Source organism: Rhincodon typus, chromosome 17, assembly GCF_021869965.1.
Source record: "Rhincodon typus isolate 14 chromosome 17, sRhiTyp1.1, whole genome shotgun sequence".
Classification (NCBI taxonomy): domain Eukaryota; kingdom Metazoa; phylum Chordata; class Chondrichthyes; order Orectolobiformes; family Rhincodontidae; genus Rhincodon; species Rhincodon typus.
In genome coordinates, this window is record NC_063348.1 from 49,191,437 (window position 1) to 49,212,224 (window position 20,788).

General features: G+C 41.1%; 1 protein-coding gene across 3 annotated transcripts in view; it reads left to right on the forward strand.

Moving 5' to 3' along the window:
• Positions 1 to 20,788, forward strand: part of lrp4 (low density lipoprotein receptor-related protein 4) — a 359,208-nt gene that overhangs the window by 310,110 nt on the left and 28,310 nt on the right. For all 3 annotated transcript variants that reach the window (XM_048607192.1, XM_048607193.1, XM_048607194.1), the window contains 8 exons: positions 2,441 to 2,744; positions 4,582 to 4,800; positions 6,518 to 6,652; positions 7,463 to 7,571; positions 9,949 to 10,093; positions 11,202 to 11,315; positions 14,556 to 14,685; positions 18,933 to 19,003. In XM_048607192.1, the coding sequence (XP_048463149.1) occupies positions 2,441 to 2,744; positions 4,582 to 4,800; positions 6,518 to 6,652; positions 7,463 to 7,571; positions 9,949 to 10,093; positions 11,202 to 11,315; positions 14,556 to 14,685; positions 18,933 to 19,003 (1,227 nt within the window). The remainder of the gene's footprint in view (positions 1 to 2,440; positions 2,745 to 4,581; positions 4,801 to 6,517; positions 6,653 to 7,462; positions 7,572 to 9,948; positions 10,094 to 11,201; positions 11,316 to 14,555; positions 14,686 to 18,932; positions 19,004 to 20,788) is intronic.

Sequence of the window (20,788 nt, forward strand, 5' to 3'; positions counted from 1 at the left end):
TCCATTCCATTGTCGGTATGTTCCATTCCATTGTCGGTATGTTCCATCCCATTGTCGGTATGTTCCATCCCATTGTCGGTATGTTCCATTCCATTGTCGGTATGTTCCATTCCATTGTCGGTATGTTCCATCCCATTGTCGGCATGTTCCATTCCATTGTTGGTATGTTCCATTCCATTGTTGGTATGTTCTATTTCATTGCTTGGCAGAACAGAACTTAAACATTGCTAAAAACAAACGCAAAATCAAGCAAAATAGAAAGCTTCAACCTTGTGTCCGTTCTTTAGGAATGTTTATATTTGATATTATGACTGTTCATTATATTTGATATTTCTTGTTAGTTGATTTCTACTGTGTGGAAGGCAGAATCTATTATCTGAATCTACATCTATAAATGCGTTTAGAAAAATCCTTGCATCTGTAAACTCTTGATGACCATAAAATGTATTAATTGTTATCACATTCTATCACTCTTTCGTGTCATTCTTTCCCACTACAAATTTCTATTTCCACATTTATTATGGAATAAGCCCTTTATAAACTTACCACACACTCCTGTCAGCACCTCGGTGTGATGACTTTCGATTCCTTGGCCTATGCTGCAATGAACTTTCAACCAACCCTCTACATTCTGCTTTCATAATTGGCCTGTTTTCCTTTATATCAAACCAAATTACAGTATGCAAATGAGAGCAGAATATTTCCTTTTTAAGTAGGAATTGAATTTTTTCGTTTGTCATGGGATGTGGGCACAATGGCTAGGCCATCACGTGTTGCTCAAGCCTCAATACCTTTGAGAAGGTGGTGATGAGCCACATTTTTGAACCACTACAGTCAGTGTGGCATGGGTGCATCCACAGTGCTTGTTAGAAAGTAAGATCAAGAATCTTGACTCTATGACTGTGAAGAAACGGTGAACTAATTCCAAATCAGGAAGTTGGGCAGCTTCTTTCCATACTCTAAGCTTTTCTGTCTGAATTGCTTATATCTTTGGAGTTCAAGCTTTTTAAATTCCATCTTCTTTTGCATTGGTCTCATTTTTCTTTCTTACAATTCAAGTTTTCTAATCGCTATTTCCCATTCCACTGCTCTTCCCGCTCAAGCTTTTAAAAATTTTCTTCCTTACTAAGTTAAGTCTTTTCATTTATCTGTGTGTATGTCTTTTTTAAACATTTCTAACTGTACCATAGCTAATTCTAGTTGTGGTGACTCAATTTCGGATTTCTCATTCTAAATTTTGGATAATATTTTTAAGCATCTCCTTCTTACAAGATCCTATTTTTATTTCTACTGTCAATTTATCCTGTAACTCATCCAATTTCAAATAATCCACTGTTACTACACTTCTACTTTATTTACTTCCAAAAATCTCTCGCAAAATTCAATGTTGTTTTCAAAATCAATGCAATATACTTCCTTCACAATCTCCTTTCATGTCCACAACCTGCATTTTTAAAAGAAGCTCAGATTCAATTTTAAATTCAATGAACTCAGGTCCTAGCAATGATCCCTTTTGTCATGATCCCAACTGATGTTACCACTGGACAAGTCAGATCCCTGAATGAAATCTGACGTGAAAGATCATACTTTGTATTTATTTTTAATTTACCATGACCATCGTTCACTGAAACATATGCACACCAGACTGCAGGCTCATTTTTAACAATAACACGTAAATTTATTATACAAAATAAATTTAAGAGAAAATAAAGCAAACCAAGCTATCTAAATAGAACACAGTCTGAAAGATTTCAAAACACATTCTCAACAGTATCACTTCACAAGTAATTAAAATCCAGAGCTCAGTCAATAGTTTGAATGAGCATGAGGCCGGGCAGGTTTGACTTAGATGCATCTTCTCAGGCTCCTGTCCTATGAGTGTGAAGAAGCCTTTTCCTTGAATATTCTCACAACTGAGAGCTTAGACTTTCCTAGTCTTCTAATAATCTGCAGAGTTCTAACCAAACATTCCTGGTCTGGTAGTTTCACAATCCACACACTTTCATTGAAGTAACTCTTTTTTTAGAATCCCTACAATGTGGAAACAGGGCCTTCGGCCCAACAAGTCCACACTGAACCTCAGAACATCCCACCCAGACTCATCCCTCTGTAACCCACCTAATCTACACATCCCTCTGGGCAAGTTACTTAACCACTCTGAAGAATCACCTTTGATAGAGACAATACTTGCTCTAACCCCAGTCAAGACTCCTTCAAACTGAACTAGAAAGCCTTTTTAACAAACTAACTAATGGTTTAATGTGTTATCTGTCTCCTGTCATAAACCACCACAATATAAACAAACTTCCATTAACATACCAGGGGTTCTTAGTGGGGCTAATACCTAGTGGACAATACCTCTCCCAGGCTCCAGTTAAGCAGATCTGACATTGATGCTTTTGCACTTTGTTGAAAGAAGTTTTGCTTTGTTCTTGGACAGGATTTAACAAATGTAGTGTCAGGAACGGGGGCTGCAGCCATCTCTGTCTCCCACGCCCCGGTGGTATCACGTGCGCGTGTCCGACAGGAATCCAGATGAAAAATGATGGGAGAACCTGTGACAATGCTCCCGAGACGTATCTCCTCTTTTCTAGTCGTGGCAGCATTCGCAGAATTTCTTTGGACACAACTGATTACACAGATGTGCACGTTCCAGTTCCTGAGTTGCATAATGTCATTTCCCTGGATTATGACAGTGTGGAGATGAAGGTTTATTATACAGATGTCTACCTAGATGTGATCAGGTAAGGATACAGCATTGCTAGTGAACTACAATTTAATGTCATTTTAAACATGGGGGCAATGAATGACTGGTGTTGTTTGCTCAAGCCTTGAACTAGAAAAATTAATTTCAAAGAATGAGAGATGATCTTGTTGAAACAAATAAAATACTTAATTGCATACATCCAGTCTATCCCTTTAGGATAGTTGGAGAGTTTAAAACCAGGGAGTACAATTTAAAAATAAAGCTGGTGGGGGGAATGCAGCTTAAGTCTAAGATGAGAACAAATTATTTTACTCTGTGAACTGTTGGAATTCTGTTGCGCAGAGGGCTGTGGAAGTTCAGTCTTTGAGTATGTTTAAGGTGGACATTGGTTAAAAAAAACAGAAGAACTGGACGCTGGAAATCAGAAACAAAAATTGCTGGAAAAGCTCAGCAGGTCTGGCAGCATCTGTGGAGAGAAATCAGAGTCAATGTTTTGGGTCCAGTGACCCTTCCACTGATTAATACATTTTTGATTACTATTGGCGTAAACTGCAATAGGGTGCATAAAAGGCATTGAAGTGTTAAATCAGCCTTGATCATATTGAATGGTAGGGCAGGCTGAATGGGCTGGATGGCCTGCTAATGCTCCTAATAATTGACTTTGCCTCCAGTTCTCACCCTTACCCTGTGTTGACACAGTCCATCCCTAATCCCTTCCTACCTGTGCTTCTCTGACACCATTTTACAGTCACTGAATACTACAGTCCGCTGAGAAGTTACCCAGTGAGGGTTAGAAGCTGCTTCCTAAAAGGGAAACCAGTGGAAGCGGAGCCCAGATCCTTTACATACCCATGGCAGATGGTCACATGGCAATGTTGTTCGAATCTTGCACAGCTACTCAGCAGTTAATGTTGGATTATAAACTATTGAAATGATGTGAATATATGCCACTGGGTCTGAAAGGGTCTCTCAGCTAGTAAGCTACAATAATCAAACACTGAAGGTTACCATCTACAAAAGAAAAATACTGGGTCAGAGAATTGTGTTACTTTGTTGCTTAATGGACCAGGATTTCTATTTCATTCCTGATAATGTTTGAAGATTTTATCTGGTGAATGCGTGAGCCACAAAGATTACCATGGTCTTGGGTTTAAACCCTGCACAGCTGTCAGGTTTCAACTGAGCAGAGAGTTAGCATTTGACCAAGTTGCCTCTGGATTAAGGAAAGAAAAATGAACTAAGCCTCTGGCTTCTGTCCACCTTCTGGTAATGCAGAGGCAGCACAGTGGCTCAGTGGTTACCACTACTGCCTCACAGGCCCAGGGACCTGGATTCGATTCCACCCTCGGGCAATTGTCTGTGTGGAGTTTGCACTTAGTCTCTGTGGGTTTCCTCCTGGTGCTCTAATTTCCTGCTACAGTACAAAGATGTGCAGGTTAGATGGATTGACCATGCTAAATTCCCCATAGTGTCCAGGGATGTACAGGCTAGGGGGATTAGACATTGGGAAATGCAGGGTGACAGGGCCTGAGTCGGATGGTATTTGGAGGGTCGGTGTGGACTTGATGGGCTGAATGGCCTGCTTCCACACTGTAGGGATTCTATGATTCCAGATAGGGCAGTTAAGGTGCCAGACCAGAGAAACTGGCTGTTCTGAAGAAAGCTCACTGGACCTGAAATATTATCTCTGCTTTCTTTCCACAGATGTCGCTAGACCTCCGGAGTTTTCCCAGCAATTTATGTGTTTATTATGTTAACCTTCCGGATTGCCTTTGCACCATCCTTTAATGATTTACATACTGGACACCAAAATCTCTTTGCCTTCTCTTAGCTTCTGGTTTTGTAAAGTAAAACTTCGCTTTTTGTCTCATCAGAAGTGCCAATCTGAATGGCAGTGGCATGATGACAGTCATTGGCCAGGGTTTAAAAACAACTGATGGTTTGGCCATTGACTGGGTAGCAAGGAACCTCTACTGGACAGACACTGGCAGGAACACGATTGAAGTATCTTGGCTCGATGGAAGCTGCCGGAAGGTACTAATCAACAACAGCCTGGATGAACCAAGAGCAATTGCTGTATTTCCTAGGAAAGGGTAAGTAATTTTTCTTTGCAGAGCCAGAAGCCAGTTCAGGCTTCACATTTTTGGATAAGGTTCATATTTTGTATATGTCACTTTCCACAGAACTGTAATAAATCAACATCTACCTATTTTTGAAAGTGCAATAAAATTCAACACCATAAAAATTAGGTAAAGAGCACATCAATTCTAGAAGTGTCTATATGGTGTATTTTTCCATGACCTACCTAGAATTTAAATTAAACATGTTGAATTCTCAAATGTGCCTACAACCAAATGTGCTAACTAAAGATGAGCCAGTAACAATTTCAGAGCCAGAAGTACAAGTTAATACTCTGGCCTGGGTTCACATCCCACCATGGGCAGCTGTGTCATTTGTATTCAGTTGATACAATCAGGGGACTGAAGATTAGTCAATAATCGATTATTGTAAAATCCCAGTAGGTTGATGAAATAACTCCACAGATGCCGGTAGCCAATCACCAAGTCACCCTTTATTTACATGTGGAGAGTCCATGACAGATCCAGCTCTCAGTGAGCAGAATGTCCAACACTCCTGTTTTAATCTGTCAGCCTGGGCTCCCTGATTGGACCAAATTAACAGCCCCAATCAGGGAACTCATATTCTAAGAGGTCCACCTGACTGACCTCGTTACAATCACTACATTTCAATCATACACTGTAAGGAAGGAAATGTGACATATGACCTATTTGTGACCAAGAGTAATGTGGTTGACTCCTAAATGCCCTCTGCATGGATCTAGCAAGCCTCTCAGTTCAAAGGGCAATTGGGGATGGGCAACAAATGCTGCCCTTGACAATAACAACCATTTCCCATGAAAGAATTTTTAAAATTCTGAGATTGTTGATACTAGACATTTAGTGTTTCTTGCAAAAGTATACAAATAAATTAGCATTACAGCAAAACTTTCTTCATAGATTCCCTACAGTGTGGAAACAGGCCCTTCGGCCCAACAAGTCCACACCAACCCTCATAGCATCCCACCCAGACCCATCCCCCTATTTAGCCATCTAATCCACTCATCCCTGAATGCTACGGGCAATTTAGCACGGCCAATCCACTGAGCCTGCACATCTTTGGAATGTGGGAGGAAACCGGAGCAAACCCACGCAGAATGTGCAAACTCCACACAGACAGTCACCTGAGGGTGGAATCGAACCCAGGACCCTGGTGCTGTGAGGCTGCAGTGCTAACCACTGAGCCACCGTGCCGCCAACTTAGGTGAGATGGAATTGGGCTAGGTAGACATTTTGTTTTAAATGAAAAATAAACATACACATCAGAGGTTCAGAAGACTTTTCTTCATCCTTCAATCTGTCCAAAGCCAATTTAAAAGTAAGAAGATCTGTACTTGACGGAAGACATTTTACAGCGAAACATGTCCTACCTATTCTACAGAAGTTGTCCTTCTTCCTAGGCCTCTGTCTTAGACTTCTTTCAGTAGTACTCAGAACAAAGATGAAAAATCATTCTTCATTCCCTGATCCAGGTTAACAATGAGAGTTAATAAGAATACTGTTAATAAGAGTAACACACACCAATTCTAGGTAATCTATGCAGAATGCATCACCACATCGTTGACCTGAAGTACTAGAACATTGAGAAAGCGGTGTTTCATGAGTTAACATACTTCTTCAGATCAAATAGTTTAGCTGTGGAATTTAAAAAGTTAAATTTTAAAATGTCGATATTTTTCTTGTATTCTGATAGGTATCTGTTCTGGACAGACTGGGGAAATCTTGCCAAAATCGAGCGTGCGCAGTTGGATGGTACAGATCGGAAAGTTCTCATTAATACAGATTTGGGTTGGCCAAATGGGCTAACCTTAGATTATGACTCAAGAAGGTGAGCTGAGAAAGAGCAGAAAATATGTAAAATAGCCATCAGATAATCAGTGTATAAGGGCCATGAGAGATGAGAAATGTAATTAACGATCACGGATTCAGAAGGAAAGCCTAGTACTATCCTGGCAAGCAACCAGGAATCTCCTTTACTAACATCTTAAGGTTAACTCGAACTGTCAGTGTTAAGGCAAGTGACAACCCCGATTGTCTTTGACAGTGATTTGTTGCGCACTACTATTAGATAGAAAATAATTCCTCTTTGTGCTAAATTTTTTACTGAATGACATTCATGCTACAAGCTGCTGGGAAGTAGTTAGGTGGTACTTTCTCATTGATGCCAAATTCGGGATTATGAACAGTCCTCTCTGCCCTGTCCTTGTTCTCCATTTCCTCATCTTTCTCTTTGTGTTGTTCTCTCCTCCACTCTCCACATACACTTGCCTCTCTCTCCCCTCCTGTCCTCTCCCACATCTCCACTCCATTGTCTCCACTGTTTTGTCTCTGCACTGTCACCTCTTGTATATGCTCACTCCTTGCTGATTTACTGTTTCCTCTCTCTCCCCGTATGTGAATAGGAAGAGTTTAGAGGGATATGGGTGTAATGCTGGATAATGGGACTAGATTAGTTTAGAATATCTGATCAGCATGGAAAAATTGGACTGAAGGTTCTCTTTCCATGTTGTAGAGCTCTATGACTCTTCCCTGTCTTTCCGTACTCTCTCTCTCTCTCTCTCTGCTGTCAGACATAAGTATATGTACATATTAAACAATCTGCACGATAATTTTAATGAATGCAAATCTTTCCTGACAGGATCTACTGGGTGGATGCTCACTTAGATAGAATTGAGAGTTGTGATTTGAATGGAAAACTGCGCCAAGTTCTGGTTGGCCAAGTCATACATCCCTTTGCCTTAACTCAGGTAAGGCAATTAGCAATTATTCAAAATCTGTAAATACAAACACAAATGTGTAATAATAACAGTAATAAGGGTTCGATTCCACCCTCGGGCGACTGTCTGTGTGGAGTTTGCACATTCTCCCAGTGTCTGCGTGGGTTTCCTCCAGGTGCTCCGGTTTCCTCCCACAGTTCAAAGATGTGGAGGTTAGGTGGATTGGCCCTGCTAAATTGCCCACATCATCAAGGTGGATTAGCCACAGGAAATAGAGGGTTATAGGAGTAGGGTAGGAGAGGGGTCTGGGTGGAATGCCCTTCAGAAAGTCGGTGTGACTTGGGCCGAATGGCCTGCTTCCACACTGTGGGGATTCCATGATTCCAATTAAACATATGATGACACTTGGGGAGAGTGTCTGAACTCAAACATGACAATACAAATGCCTGCAATTTAAACAGCAATTCACTCCAAGACGCATATTTAGTCCAACCCTTCACTAGTGATATAAGACAAAGTGAAATATTGAACAACCAATGATTTGTGCCATCACATGCTGATAATATTTACACATTTAAGCTCTTACTCTCTTGTTATAGCTTGTTGACTTTTCTGGAAGTAGTTGGCACTCTGTCATTATTGTAGAAGTCTTAGGCATGTATGTATTCCCATTATCATTGATGAATGAATGGAAAACTTGGAGTTTGCCTGTGAATTCCTGATGCGTACTCTTGGCACACGGTAATTCCTGCCAGGAGCGCACATGCATTAACTTGATCCTTGTAGGCATGTATGTATCAATCCCGCTCGGTTACTCAAAGTACGTTGTGTGAGAGGAGAATCTCTGTAAGGATCCCCTGATCTTCCAAGATCCTTCAGTGGAAGTCCAATTGAAAAATGGTTGTACATTTTCTCATGACATTCCATCTCCTTTGGAAGATAACCAAGAAAACCCGTAAAATTCCGATGACATTTTCTAAATTAAGAAAATGTTTTTCTTCTTTGTTATATGTGCTTTCAGAAGATGTATGTCATAATTTTAGCTGTGTTTATTTTAACAGATTTTATGAGAGATTACTGTTCTATCTCTGGAGCAAACAAAAATAGAACATGTGAGCTTTTCTCACCACTGAGTGGGCTCTGTAACTTTATGATGACTTTGGATATAACACTGCCATCCGGTGGAGAAACTGAGAATAGCTAATTATGGCAATTATTACACAGTGGATTAAAGTTTTAGATTTTATTTATAATGCTCTTTCATTATTCCTGGTGTCACCTAGATTCCAAAATCAGAGGCTAATTGGTCTAACTTTTGTCATCTTTTGGGAAGATGCTAGAAACTATTATTAAGGCTGTGTCTTATATCACTAGTGAAGGGTTGGACTACATATGTGTTTTGGAGTGAATTGCTGTTTAAATTGCAGGCATTTGTATTGTCATGTTTGAGTTCAGACACTCTCCCCAAGTGTCATCATATGTTTATCATAACTTGTCTGCACTGACCAGACATCCCAATCTGACCAAGTCCCATTTGCCAGCATTTGGCCCATATCCCTCTAAACCCTTCCTATTCTTATACCCATCCAGATGCCTTTTAAATGTTGTAATTGTACCCTACTCTACTATGTCCTTTGACAGTTCATTCCATACATGCACCACCCTCTGTTAAAAAGTACCTTTTAAATCCTTCCCCTCTCTTAAACCTATATCCTCTAGTTTGGATTCACCCACCCTAGAAAAAAGATGTCGGCTATTCACCTTATCCATGCCCTCATGATTTTATAAACCTCTCTAAGGTCACCCCTCAGCCTTCGAAGCTCCAGGAGGAAAAAAATGCAGCCTATTCAGCCTCTTTGTGTAGCACAAATCCTCCAACCCTGGCAACATCCTTGTAATTTTTTGTGCACCCTCTCAAGTTTAACAACATCCTTACTAATAGAAGGTGACCAGAATTGTATGTAGTAGTCTTTTCTTCGAGGTCATTTCTGTGCTGTATGACTATATGGCTCTATGACTCTATAACCAGAATTAACATTGTTTTGTGAAAGGAAATTGTGAGAAACTTAGATTTCATTGAGGATGTAACAAGCAGGCTGGACAAGAGGGAACCAGTAAATGTAGTGTATTTGGATTTCCAAAAGGCCTTCGATAAGAATGTATGGGGTGTCAGCAGTATGTGTGCAACAGCAGAAATGAGCCAGGTCTGGCTGAGCAGCTCTCCAGATGTGAATGATGCTCAGTAACTTAATTGTGGCTTCACATATATCTATGTTTGTAAGCAGGGTTTTTTTTGTCAGATAAGATGCATTTCCCAGTATAAACATAAATTGTGTTTAAAATAAATGTTTTGGACAACTTTAAATTACATGTATGTAAAATCTAAAATAATTATTTTCATATCTAGCATGATCGTTGGATTTACTGGACAGACTGGCAAACTAAATCAGTCCAGCGTGTGGACAAATACACAGGCCGGAACAAGGAAACCATCCTTGCTAACGTGGAGGGACTGATGGACATTATTGTGGTCAGCCCACAAAGGCAAACAGGTATAGAAAGAACAAAAAAGGATTGGACTGAAAAGGATTTGGACACTAATTGTTTTTGTACCAGGCCACTTAGTGAGTACCTGGGATCTAAGTGAACAGGGCAAGCAACTGTGCAACAATCAGATTGAAGGACTGGGAAATTAACAGTGATCACTCCGACTGAAGGAGTGGGAACTTAAAAGGAGGGAGGAGGAAGTGCAAATCAGAGGAGCTTAATCCTGGTACAGGAAAAGAAATACAGGGAAGGGAAAAAAGCTTGATCAACAAGACCGAAGTAAAAGCTCAGGAAAAACCTCCGACGTTTTACTACTTTTAAAAAAAACCTTCAGCAACATTTAATATCTGAAGGATTGATTTAGTTGATTTTTAGCACCAGAGATGTTGACTAGTGATAATTAATTACTGATTATTACTTATAATTTTCTTAAAGGATGGTCCAGTTAGATCAAAAGTGTTGAAGACCTAAATTTCAGTGGCGGGTTTAGTCTATATCCACACATTCCAATACAGGAACTTTATATAAGTAAATACTTGTAAATGTTGAGAGTCAGTGAGTGGAATGACATATTCACAAAGCTAATAGTAGAGCAACACAACTTGGCCAGCAATGTTTGGAGGTTTTCATTTTAACTGTGCATCTGCCTCCTGCTGATACTAGTGTACCTTTTGACCATCAATAATGTTGACCAACATCGGCCTCATTGATACTGGCTGAAAATTAGGCCCCATGTTTGCAACTGTGACAGGGTTTACTTTATCAGATTTCTGATCTAAAGCTAGATACATCAGTAGATGTTTTGTTGATTGCTGCTTTGCCTTTAGGTATGAAACTGTTCATTTAATATGCATTGAAAAACATCAATACATTCCAAAAATGATCACTTAGACATGATATCCATCGTATTCGCCTTGAGTATATTGCATTGCTTCTCCCTCCCTACCTGAACTCAAGTGTAAAAACCATGTAGTAAAACAGCCATGACTGAATCATTCATTTCTATTCATTTTCTGGATGTTGGGGCATCTTCCCTTTACACCCCCTAGTGGATACTGTGGAAAGGACGTGACTCCAAACTTTACTTTAAATAATTGATTGAATTTGTTTCAGGTACCAACTCATGTGGTATGAATAATGGAGGATGCACACATCTTTGCTTTGCCAGGGCAACAGACTTTGTGTGTGACTGCCCAGATGAGCCAGATGGACGACTGTGCTCTGTGGGTAGGTAACATTCTTAATGCCACAAATATTGTGTTTGCCTGTGCTTTTCAATTCTCATAGTTTAAAGACAGAAAACACACTCTTAAATGCCCATTTTAAAAAAACAGATCAACCATGGAGCTTTCCAGCTACAAATATTATGCATCTTAAGATTTTATTTTGTATATTTAAGGGAGTGAATTTAAAATAGGTATTTAAATTCTGTGCCAATTCAGAAGGACTCTTACTTGAAAATGTCACCATTCTGTGGGCATAATCATCCTGATTCTTCCTAATCATGTGTAGATACTGTATAATTTTTTAATTCATGTCCTGCATCAAATTGATCTAGTGGTGCAGTTGGCAGTGCCCACTCTGAGCTAGAAGCTCCTGGTTTGTGTCCCACTGCAGGACCCGATGGCCACAGAAGGTACGTTCATAACGCTATGACTCTCATCTTTTCCTTGGCATACAGGCCTCCGAGATCCATGTGTAGCATGGGCTTCCAAAAGCAAAATTCAATGTGTCGGCATGCCAATCGACATTTGCAGAACATTGGATAAGCTAACGTTGTTGCCACAATCACTTGGACTGCCCAACCAAGCTGTAGTATCAACAACACATTGCATCGCAGAACAGCTAACGGTCAAACAGAGTTAACTCCAGCCTATGCATTGCTATTGCTTTACTTTGTCAGCACTTGCAAGGAGCTAAGTGGAATTGTGAAAATACTTGCCCCTGTGGCTTTGTCCAGAGAGGTTTTTCTCTCTTGACTATCTGGTCAGTTTGGATTAAATATTTATTTCCTCTGTATTGCCTGGTAATCTAAAAACCACGCATCCACATTCCTAGAACTGTGGAAAGTGGAAATTTTCCCATTGGAGGCAAGAAGCAGATGGCCTGAATAATTCCAATGCCATTACCTCACCTATGTCCTGGCAAACGGGACTTTAATCTGGGAGGGAGGGAAGGCCTGGTATGGAGGTGGGCTGATGCTGAAGGAGCCAGGTTAGAAGGCCTGCTCCCATCCCCAGAAATACCACCCCAGTTCCTCATTGCCATTAGCGGTTCCTCCAAATAAAGTCAAACTTGCAGATTGGAATAAAGGCCCTTTGACCTTTCACACCCTCCCTTCATCTCTCTCTATCCCGTTCACTCCCCACTTAACCTTTCAATCTCATTCCATCATTCCTTTCTCTCAGGTCTGTTCTTCATACAAGCTCAGGCAAGGCTTGTATGTTTCTTTTAAATAATGTCTATTAACAATAGAAATATGATGATAAGGCAGCGGTGCTCCTTGCTGTGAGCTGAACTAATTCCAGTCTTCTAGCAGAGTCTCTAACACATGACAAGTGAGATCATACTCTGATTGCAACATGCCTCAGAAAATCATTTACACATTCATTAAATAATATCTTTACGTTGCTATGCCTTCAAATTCTACTTTACAAACGGAACTATCAAGCTTTAAAGTAACATGTTAGAAGTCATTGAAAGATCAGAAATCTTTCAAATAGGTTCTAAAAGCCAATTATCCTCCAAATCTCTCAAAGCCGTCAACCTGCCATTCTCTATGGTGCTTAAATAAACAAATATTGCATTTGAAAGCCCATTGTTACTTAGATGGTAGCCAAGCCATCAAACTGACATTCCCCAGGGCAACTGAATAAACAGACTGCATTGCAGGATCTATTGTACTTTTGAAGACAGCCAGAGCTCAAATCCAGAAATTTTAAACAGTCAGGCAGGCTTGTCTGGCCTGTATGGAATGAATGAAAGCTCTTGCAACTCTCAAAGCTTTTACAAAGCCAAACAGATGGCTGAGCCAATCTACAATCTACAAAGAATATCATGGGGAGAGTTTGAATTAGCTCTCGATCTGAAACTGAATTAACCTTTCAATGTTGTATAATACAGATTCCCAGTTTTTTGAGTGTATAATCAGTTTTAATACATCTGAATGCCTTTGCATTTTTCTCTGTGCTGTTCTTTTACATGACAGAATCTAGCAACTACATTATTTAATGGTCAATACAATCAGTTCTGATATAACACGATAGTTCTGTTCTCTTGCAATCTTGCCTTATAATAAAATCGCGCAATAGCTGCGCCATTTAAACAAATGGGGCCGGAATCATGTTATAGCCAATACAGGTAAGGAAAGTTCGTGTTTTCAAATTGTGGTTTAAATTCTTCAATCGCGTTAAAGCCAATTCATGTTGAAGAAATGCGCATTATAGCAGAACTGACTGTACATTACATTGTCCAATCATAGCACTATTATCATCAGTTACTTTAGTAAACAACGGTACAACTCAGGTTACAGTGTTTCATAATGAACTGTAAAAGAGGCAATCCCATTTTTAAACGAAAAGAGAAATAGCTGGAAAACTCAGCAGGTCCATTTTTATTTGCCTTTTGTACATTTCACACCTTCAATCCTTTATGCATGCCTCCACTCTGCAGGTGTGATTTGTTCAAATTCCAGAAATTCTAAAATATCCATTTTCAGAAAGCACTGGCAACTTCCAAAGATAATGTGGGGTTCTGGTTGTGTCCCCTTTCACGTACTGGTCAAAGTGGATGGAGATAGGATGGGACCTCTGCTTTCATGTGTCAGTAGGTTTTCTTAATCAGGGCTCCATTTGGTTCTGGTTCACGATCTGCGAACGTATGCTAGTGTTTTCCATTAGTTTCTTATAATTTTTTAATGGGGATTTCCTTTAAACCCTGCCTCTTTTCCAAATTTCCAAACTATTGTGCCTGCTTCCAACAGCTGAGCAGTTCCTCCCCGCTATTGTATTGAAGGGCAGCGCTAGCCACGGTAGCTAACCTGTCTGTTTGTCCCTTGTAGAATCACAAGAATACTACAGTAGCCTGTTGCCGTTCAGGTTTGTGCCATCCATAGTCCAATACCATTCACCTGTTCATTCCCTGTGCCTTCAGTGTTCTCCATTGTACTGTCTTTAGACAAATTGTAGGGTCTATGTGTGAATTGTAGGGAATGTGCGTCTCTCTCACACATTTACATGCACATGCACGTGCACACACTCCCTCACTCAAATTCGTCTTCATCTTTTGGAAAGAATCTCTTTATTTGGCACCACATTAAGATAGATTGGTTCAGATCAGGAGTTAATTATTTGGAACGAAAGATGCTGAGCATTATTTACAAACTGCATGGATGCTCCTGTGGGTGAAGGTAATGTTTTGCTATTTAAACATAATTTTAATGTGATTGATAAATATAATTCTTTGCAGTTCCTGGATATGTGCCTCCGTTTCCAGAAACCACCCACTCCAGTGAGAAAGCTGATGCTGGAGGCCCACGCAGGAACATTGACTTTTTCCCTGCAAAGCCCACAGATCCTGTTGAGAACATAAATGAGAAGTAAGTCTGCAGATTGTAGCCTTTGATATGTAACACCTTCAGCTTGATCCAGGGAGCCTTTGATTTTATTCAAGTTAACCTGGAGGCAATTTATAAAGGCCGCCCGCTGATCATCATGGGTCTGCTCACGTTGCCTTCACTCGGGGCATTTATTACAAACTAGATTACTGCAGAAATATCAAGCAGTCTTGCTTTCCATTTGACAGTTGAGCAATACATAAATGTAATTCACTCATGATTACTGCAAAGGGAGCTTTGTTTTGGGCCAGACAAAATCCCCTCAAAATATATAAAGAAGATCGCCTATACCCTAATTTTTTCTTACTTTAAAGGCAAGTGCCAGGCGTTGCATTCCAGATGCAATTTGATTGGTCAAACTACCAAATTTGAAGCAAAACACCCTTTTTTCGTACACTATAGTTAAAATGCAACAAAAAGAAGAATTGGAATAACTTAGCTGTATGGGAAAACTTAACAGAATAATAGATTGTTTAACTATTAAACAGTCGCTGTTCCAATATAATAACATCCCAGAAACACATCCTTAGCAAAGGCAAATTCAATAAAATATATTGTCTCACGTGCACTTCTCCAGCCCAGGATGGAAAACTCAGAGATAGTAGCAGGGAGAGATAGAGAGATAGTAGCAGGGAGAGATAGAGAGATAGTAGCAGGGAGAGATGCACTGCAGCTTCCAAGTCCAGCTTCAAGACCCAGGAACTGCTATTGAAAAACTCAAACTAAAAAGCTTGGCTCTGGGGGAGCTTGACTACACCCATTCGAACTTAAAAAAAATCCAAGGCGTCACAAGCTGTTTACTTTATTGGATCAAAAAGATGCCTCCACATCTCTGTCTTAAAACCTCTCTTCAAAATAAAGGACAAAATACACTTCTTAAAGTCATAGTACTGTCACTGTTTGTAGTCTTCTAGCCTAAGGAAAAAATGGTAGATTGCAAATAATAGAGAGTTGCCCAGTATGAAATGGCAATATGTTGAAATAAATCTCCTCAAATTTCATTTGGAAATTAAAAATGGAGTACTTTGTTGGTTTATGTTTGCGATTTAGCTGAAGTATAGCATTGCAGAATTTCACTCCAGTTGTACTACTGTGATCCTGTCAGTGCAATTGTCACAGCAATTCTGGGAAACCTCTACAATAGAGATCAAAAGAATAAAAAAGGTTTGCACCTATGGTGCTGGAAGCTAAGCAGTGAATGGACTCTCTCTCGAATGTTTGAGACACATTGTTAAAGTCTGTGGATTTCATATTATGACAACCAATATTGATCACAAACCAGGATCTTATTCACTGTCAGATAAGAGTGGTGTTTGGCAGTAAGAAGGGAGTATGCTAAGAGATGAAATATATGCTATAATTTATATATACCCAGAAAGTGTTCTTTTAGATCACGGATACTGGCTTTTGCAAGCACCAGAAAGACTCAGAATGCCTCCTGGCAGCAGTGCAAGTTCTTCTTCCCTTCTTGAGAAAAGTAATTCAGCAAAATTGTTAAAAACACCATAAATCCAAACTGAATCCTGGACTCAGTAAGCAGATTTGTGCCACACCAAAAAACTGAAATAATGTTACTGCTGTGAATATTAGTGACACTGAGCTAATGCAGTAGCTATAAGTGTTAAGAGTGTTTGTCGTGCATTGCTGTTGCAGATATGTTCTCATTGGCAACGTAAAAATTTTTAGAAGTATATTTAAAAAGAAGACCTGCTTTGCCCTCAAGGAGAGTGGGATCTTATAAATTATCCAAGAGCCGCAGGTATCACAGATGCTATTTCCATCTCTGTGATTTAAAATGAAAATATTGACCGTTGTGATTTTAACAATTATCTTTGGTACCAGGAGTCCAAGACATTTCTAAAGAGACGTTAAATTGTAATTAGATCTTCCAAATTTGCCTGCAGTACATTGCATACTCTCCCGCTGGCTCACGTGATAAAGCTATACCTGACAGAAAAACAGACCAATATGATTGATGATCATTCTTTTCCTGTTTCAAGCTGATTTCAGTTGAATGTACAATTCACATGGTCAGAAGTCACACAACATCAGATTATAGCCCAACAAGTTTATTTGAACTCACAAGCTTTCGAAGCACTGCTCCTTTTCAAGTGATGAAGGAGCAGTGCTCTAAAAGCTTATGAGTTCAAATAAACCTGTTGGACTAGAACCTGGTGTTGTGTGACTTCTGACTATGTCCACCCCAGTCCAACATCGGCACCTCCACATCATAATAGGTTCCAGCTCACAGTTGCTGAACTAGTATGTGAAGGAACTGAAGGTCTGCTGTGACATCTAAAGCAGTGTGATAACCTGCTGGTAATTGCAGGCAAGGGTCAAATTTGAGCAAGAAAATAGGCTATGAGATAATAAGGTGTAGAGCTGGATGAACACAGCAGGCCAAGCAGCATCAGAGGAGCAGAAAGGCTGACGTTTCGGGCCTAGACCCTTCTTCAGCAATGGGGGAGGGGAAGGGGGTTCTGAAATAAATAGGGAGAGAGGGGGAGGCGGATAGATGGATAGAGGAGAAGATAGGTGGAGAGGGGACAGACAGGTCAAAGAGGCGGGGATGGAGCCAGTAAAGGTGAGTGTAGGTGGGGAGGTAGGGAGGAGATAGGTCAGTCCAGGGAGGACGGACAGGTCAAGGGGGCGGGATGAGGTTAGTAGGTAGGAGATGGGGGTGGGGCTTGAGGTGGGAGGAGCGGATAGGTGGGAGGAAGGACGAGCTGAGCTGGTTTTGGGATGCGGTGGGGGAGGGGAGATTTTGAAGCTTGTGAAGTCCACATTGATACCATTGGGCTGCAGGGTTCCCAAGCGGAATATGAGTTGCTGTTCCTGTAACCTTCGGGTGGCATCGTTGCAGCACTGCAGGAGGCCCAGGATGGACATGTCGTCTGAGGAATGGGAGGGGGAGTTGAAATGGTTTGCGACTGGGAGGTGCAGTTGTTTAGTGCGAACCGAGCGTAGGTGTTCTGCAAAGCAGCCCCCAAGCCTCCGCTTGGTCTCCCCAGTGTAGAGGAGGCCACAACAGGAACAGCGGATGCAGTATACCACGTATGCAGGTGAACATCTGCTTGATGTGCAAAGTCTTCTTGGGGCCTGAGATGGGGGTGAGGGGGGAGGTGTAGGGGAAAAGAAGCGGAGGGCCTTTAGGCCATCTGTATGGGGAAGCAGGTGTATAGGGACTGGACGTCCATGGTAAAGATGAGGTACAGATGACCTAAAGGCCCTCCGCTTCTTCCTGTCCCGCAGGCCCGACCAGTCCCCCTCCACTGATACCCTCATCCGCTTAGCCGAACTCGTCCTCACCCTCAACAACTTCTTTTTCAATTCCTCCCACTTCCTACAGACAAAGGGGGCGGCCATGGGTACCCACATGGGCCCAAGCTATGCCTGCCTCTTTGTAGGTTACGTGGAACAATCCCTCTTCCGTACCTACACTGGCCCTAAACCCCACCTCTTCCTCCGTTACATTGATAACTGTATCGGCGCCACTTCGTGCTCCCACGAGGAGCTCGAACAGTTCATCCACTTCACCAACACCTTTCACCCCAACCTTAAGTTCACCTGGACCATCTCTAATACCTCTCTCTCCTTCCTGGACTGACCTATCTCCTCCCTAACTCCCCACCTACACTCACCTTTATTGGCTGCATCCCTGCCTCTTTGACCTGTCTGTCTCCTCTCCACCTATCTTCTTCTCTATCCATCTTCTATCCGCCTCCCCCCCTCCCTATTTATTTCAGAACCCCCTTCCCCTCCCCCATTTCTGAAGAAGGGTCTAGGCCCAAAACGTCAGCCTTCCTGCTCCTCTGATGCTGCTTGGCCTGCTGTGTTCATCCAGCTCTACACCTTGTTATCTCAGATTCTCCAGCTTCTGCAGTTCCTGCTATCTCCGAATATAAATAGGCTGTTTGCTAGCTGTATAACCCTCTTTGGTAAGCTCAGTTCAACAAATAGTGAAGAGAATGAAATTCCGTTATGTTATTATTGTATTATGGAAGTTGCATGACATGTGTTAGATCATTGCAGATATTTCAATGTTATTTTAATATTCTAAAAGATTATGTAACTATCATAGATGAATGATTTGAATGTGTGATCAATCACTTTATGGAACCATAATCCTCATCCTAAACTGTTAATGGTGCAAGACTGGTGCCAATCGAAGTATTGAGTTTTACAGCATGTTTCATGTCAATTGCTGAATAGAATGTCTTTGTCTCTAGCTGTTCTCAGAAAGATACAAGTCAAGGTCTCTGCGAGGAGAGTGTAAACGAAGTGTTGCCTGCGATAAGTGGTATGTTTTCTGCAATCTGACATGAGGCTGAAAAGATCTTTTCTGATAAACAGTGATTATTTCCCATTTTTTAGAATTCTGTTCTGGGGATACGGACACTTCTAGGCTGGCCATTGCTTATTGCCTGTCCTTATTTGCTTTTGCAAAGCATGTTGATGAGGAATCTTGAACTGCTACAGTCCATGTGGTGAAAGTACTTCCCCAAAGCCTTCGGATAGAGAGGTCCAAGATCGTGGGCCTACTGATGTTGATGGATAACAATTAGCATTTATAAAGCACTATTTTACATTGTGAAACACCCTGAAACCCTTCATGAACTTGATTACCGGTTGATTGGGCTGAGTCTTCCTCATCTTGTCTATAGCACAGATACCACAGTCAAGGCCGGATTGAGCCCTTAAATGGTCATTAACCAAACTGAATTTGGGCGAGGTGCAAAGGGATGTCCCACTGCCGCCTTATGAAGTTGTCCTCCTCCATATTGGCTCAACACCTCTGAAACTAGAAGATTATGACCATAATTTCTGTCTTTCATTTGGCACTATTTCATTAGCTTTAAACCGTTTTATCTCTGGTTGGTGGGTTTTGAAACAACTTAAAATGCCATCTAATCCCTCTGCCCATCCATCTCCTTATTGAGTGAGCAGGATGCTGCTAATCCTACCCAGTGACCTGTCTGAATGCCTTTAAAGTGAGATTAAAGGTACTTTTTTTTATATATTAAAAACCTAGTTGTTTAGCATTTAGTTCTTTTCTCAACCAGACCACTAGGTGGAGTACCTTACCACTGGAGAATGAGTGAGTGAATTTGCCAGAGACAAAGAACGTAATTTCACAGCATTGATTGAGTTTAGATTAAAACCATAATCTGATTCAATATATCTTATTCATGACAATGTATCTCACTCATAACAATACAGAGTTCTGAAGCAGGTAGCTGAGGAGATTGCAGGAGGATTGGTGGTGATCCTTCAGGAACCACTGGAGTCAGGGAGCGTCCCAGAGGACTGGAAAATGGCTAATGTAATACCCTGTTTAAGAATGGAGGGAGGCAGAAAACAGAAAGCTACAGGCCACTTAGCCTGATCTTTGGTAATATTTTAGAGTCCACTGTTACAGATGAGATTGTGGAGTACTTGGAAGTGCATGGTAAATAGGGCTGAGACAGCAGGTTATGCCTGACAAATATGTTAGAATTCTTTGAGGAGGTAAGGAGCAAGTTTGACGAAGGAGAGACAGTGGATGTGATCTATTTGGATTTTCAGAAGGCCTTTGACAAGGTGCCGCACAGGAGGCTGCTAAATAAGATAAGAGCCCACGTGTGGGGGCAAGGTACTGGTATGGATAGAGGATTGCCTGAATGGCAGAAGGCAGAGAGTAGGGATAAAGGGGTCTTTTTCAGGATGGCAGCCAGTGACTTATTGCATTCCGCAGGAGTCAGTATTGGGACCACAACTATTAATGTAATTCATCGAAGATCTTCATGAAGGGACTGAAGGCATTGTTGCTAAGTTTGCAGATGACACAAAGATAAATGGAGGGACAGGTAGTGTTGAGGAACCAGGGAGGCTGCAGAGGACTTGAACAGGCTTGGAGAGTGGTCAAAGAAGTATCAGGTGGAATACAATGTGGGAAAGTGTGAGGTTATGCACTTTGGCAGGAAGAATAGAGGTGTAGACTATTTTCTAAATGGGAAAGGCTTCAGAAATCTAAAGCACAAAGAGACTGCTGAGGCTGTATAAGATTGATGGAGTTTAGAAGGATGAAGTGCAATCTGATTTTAGT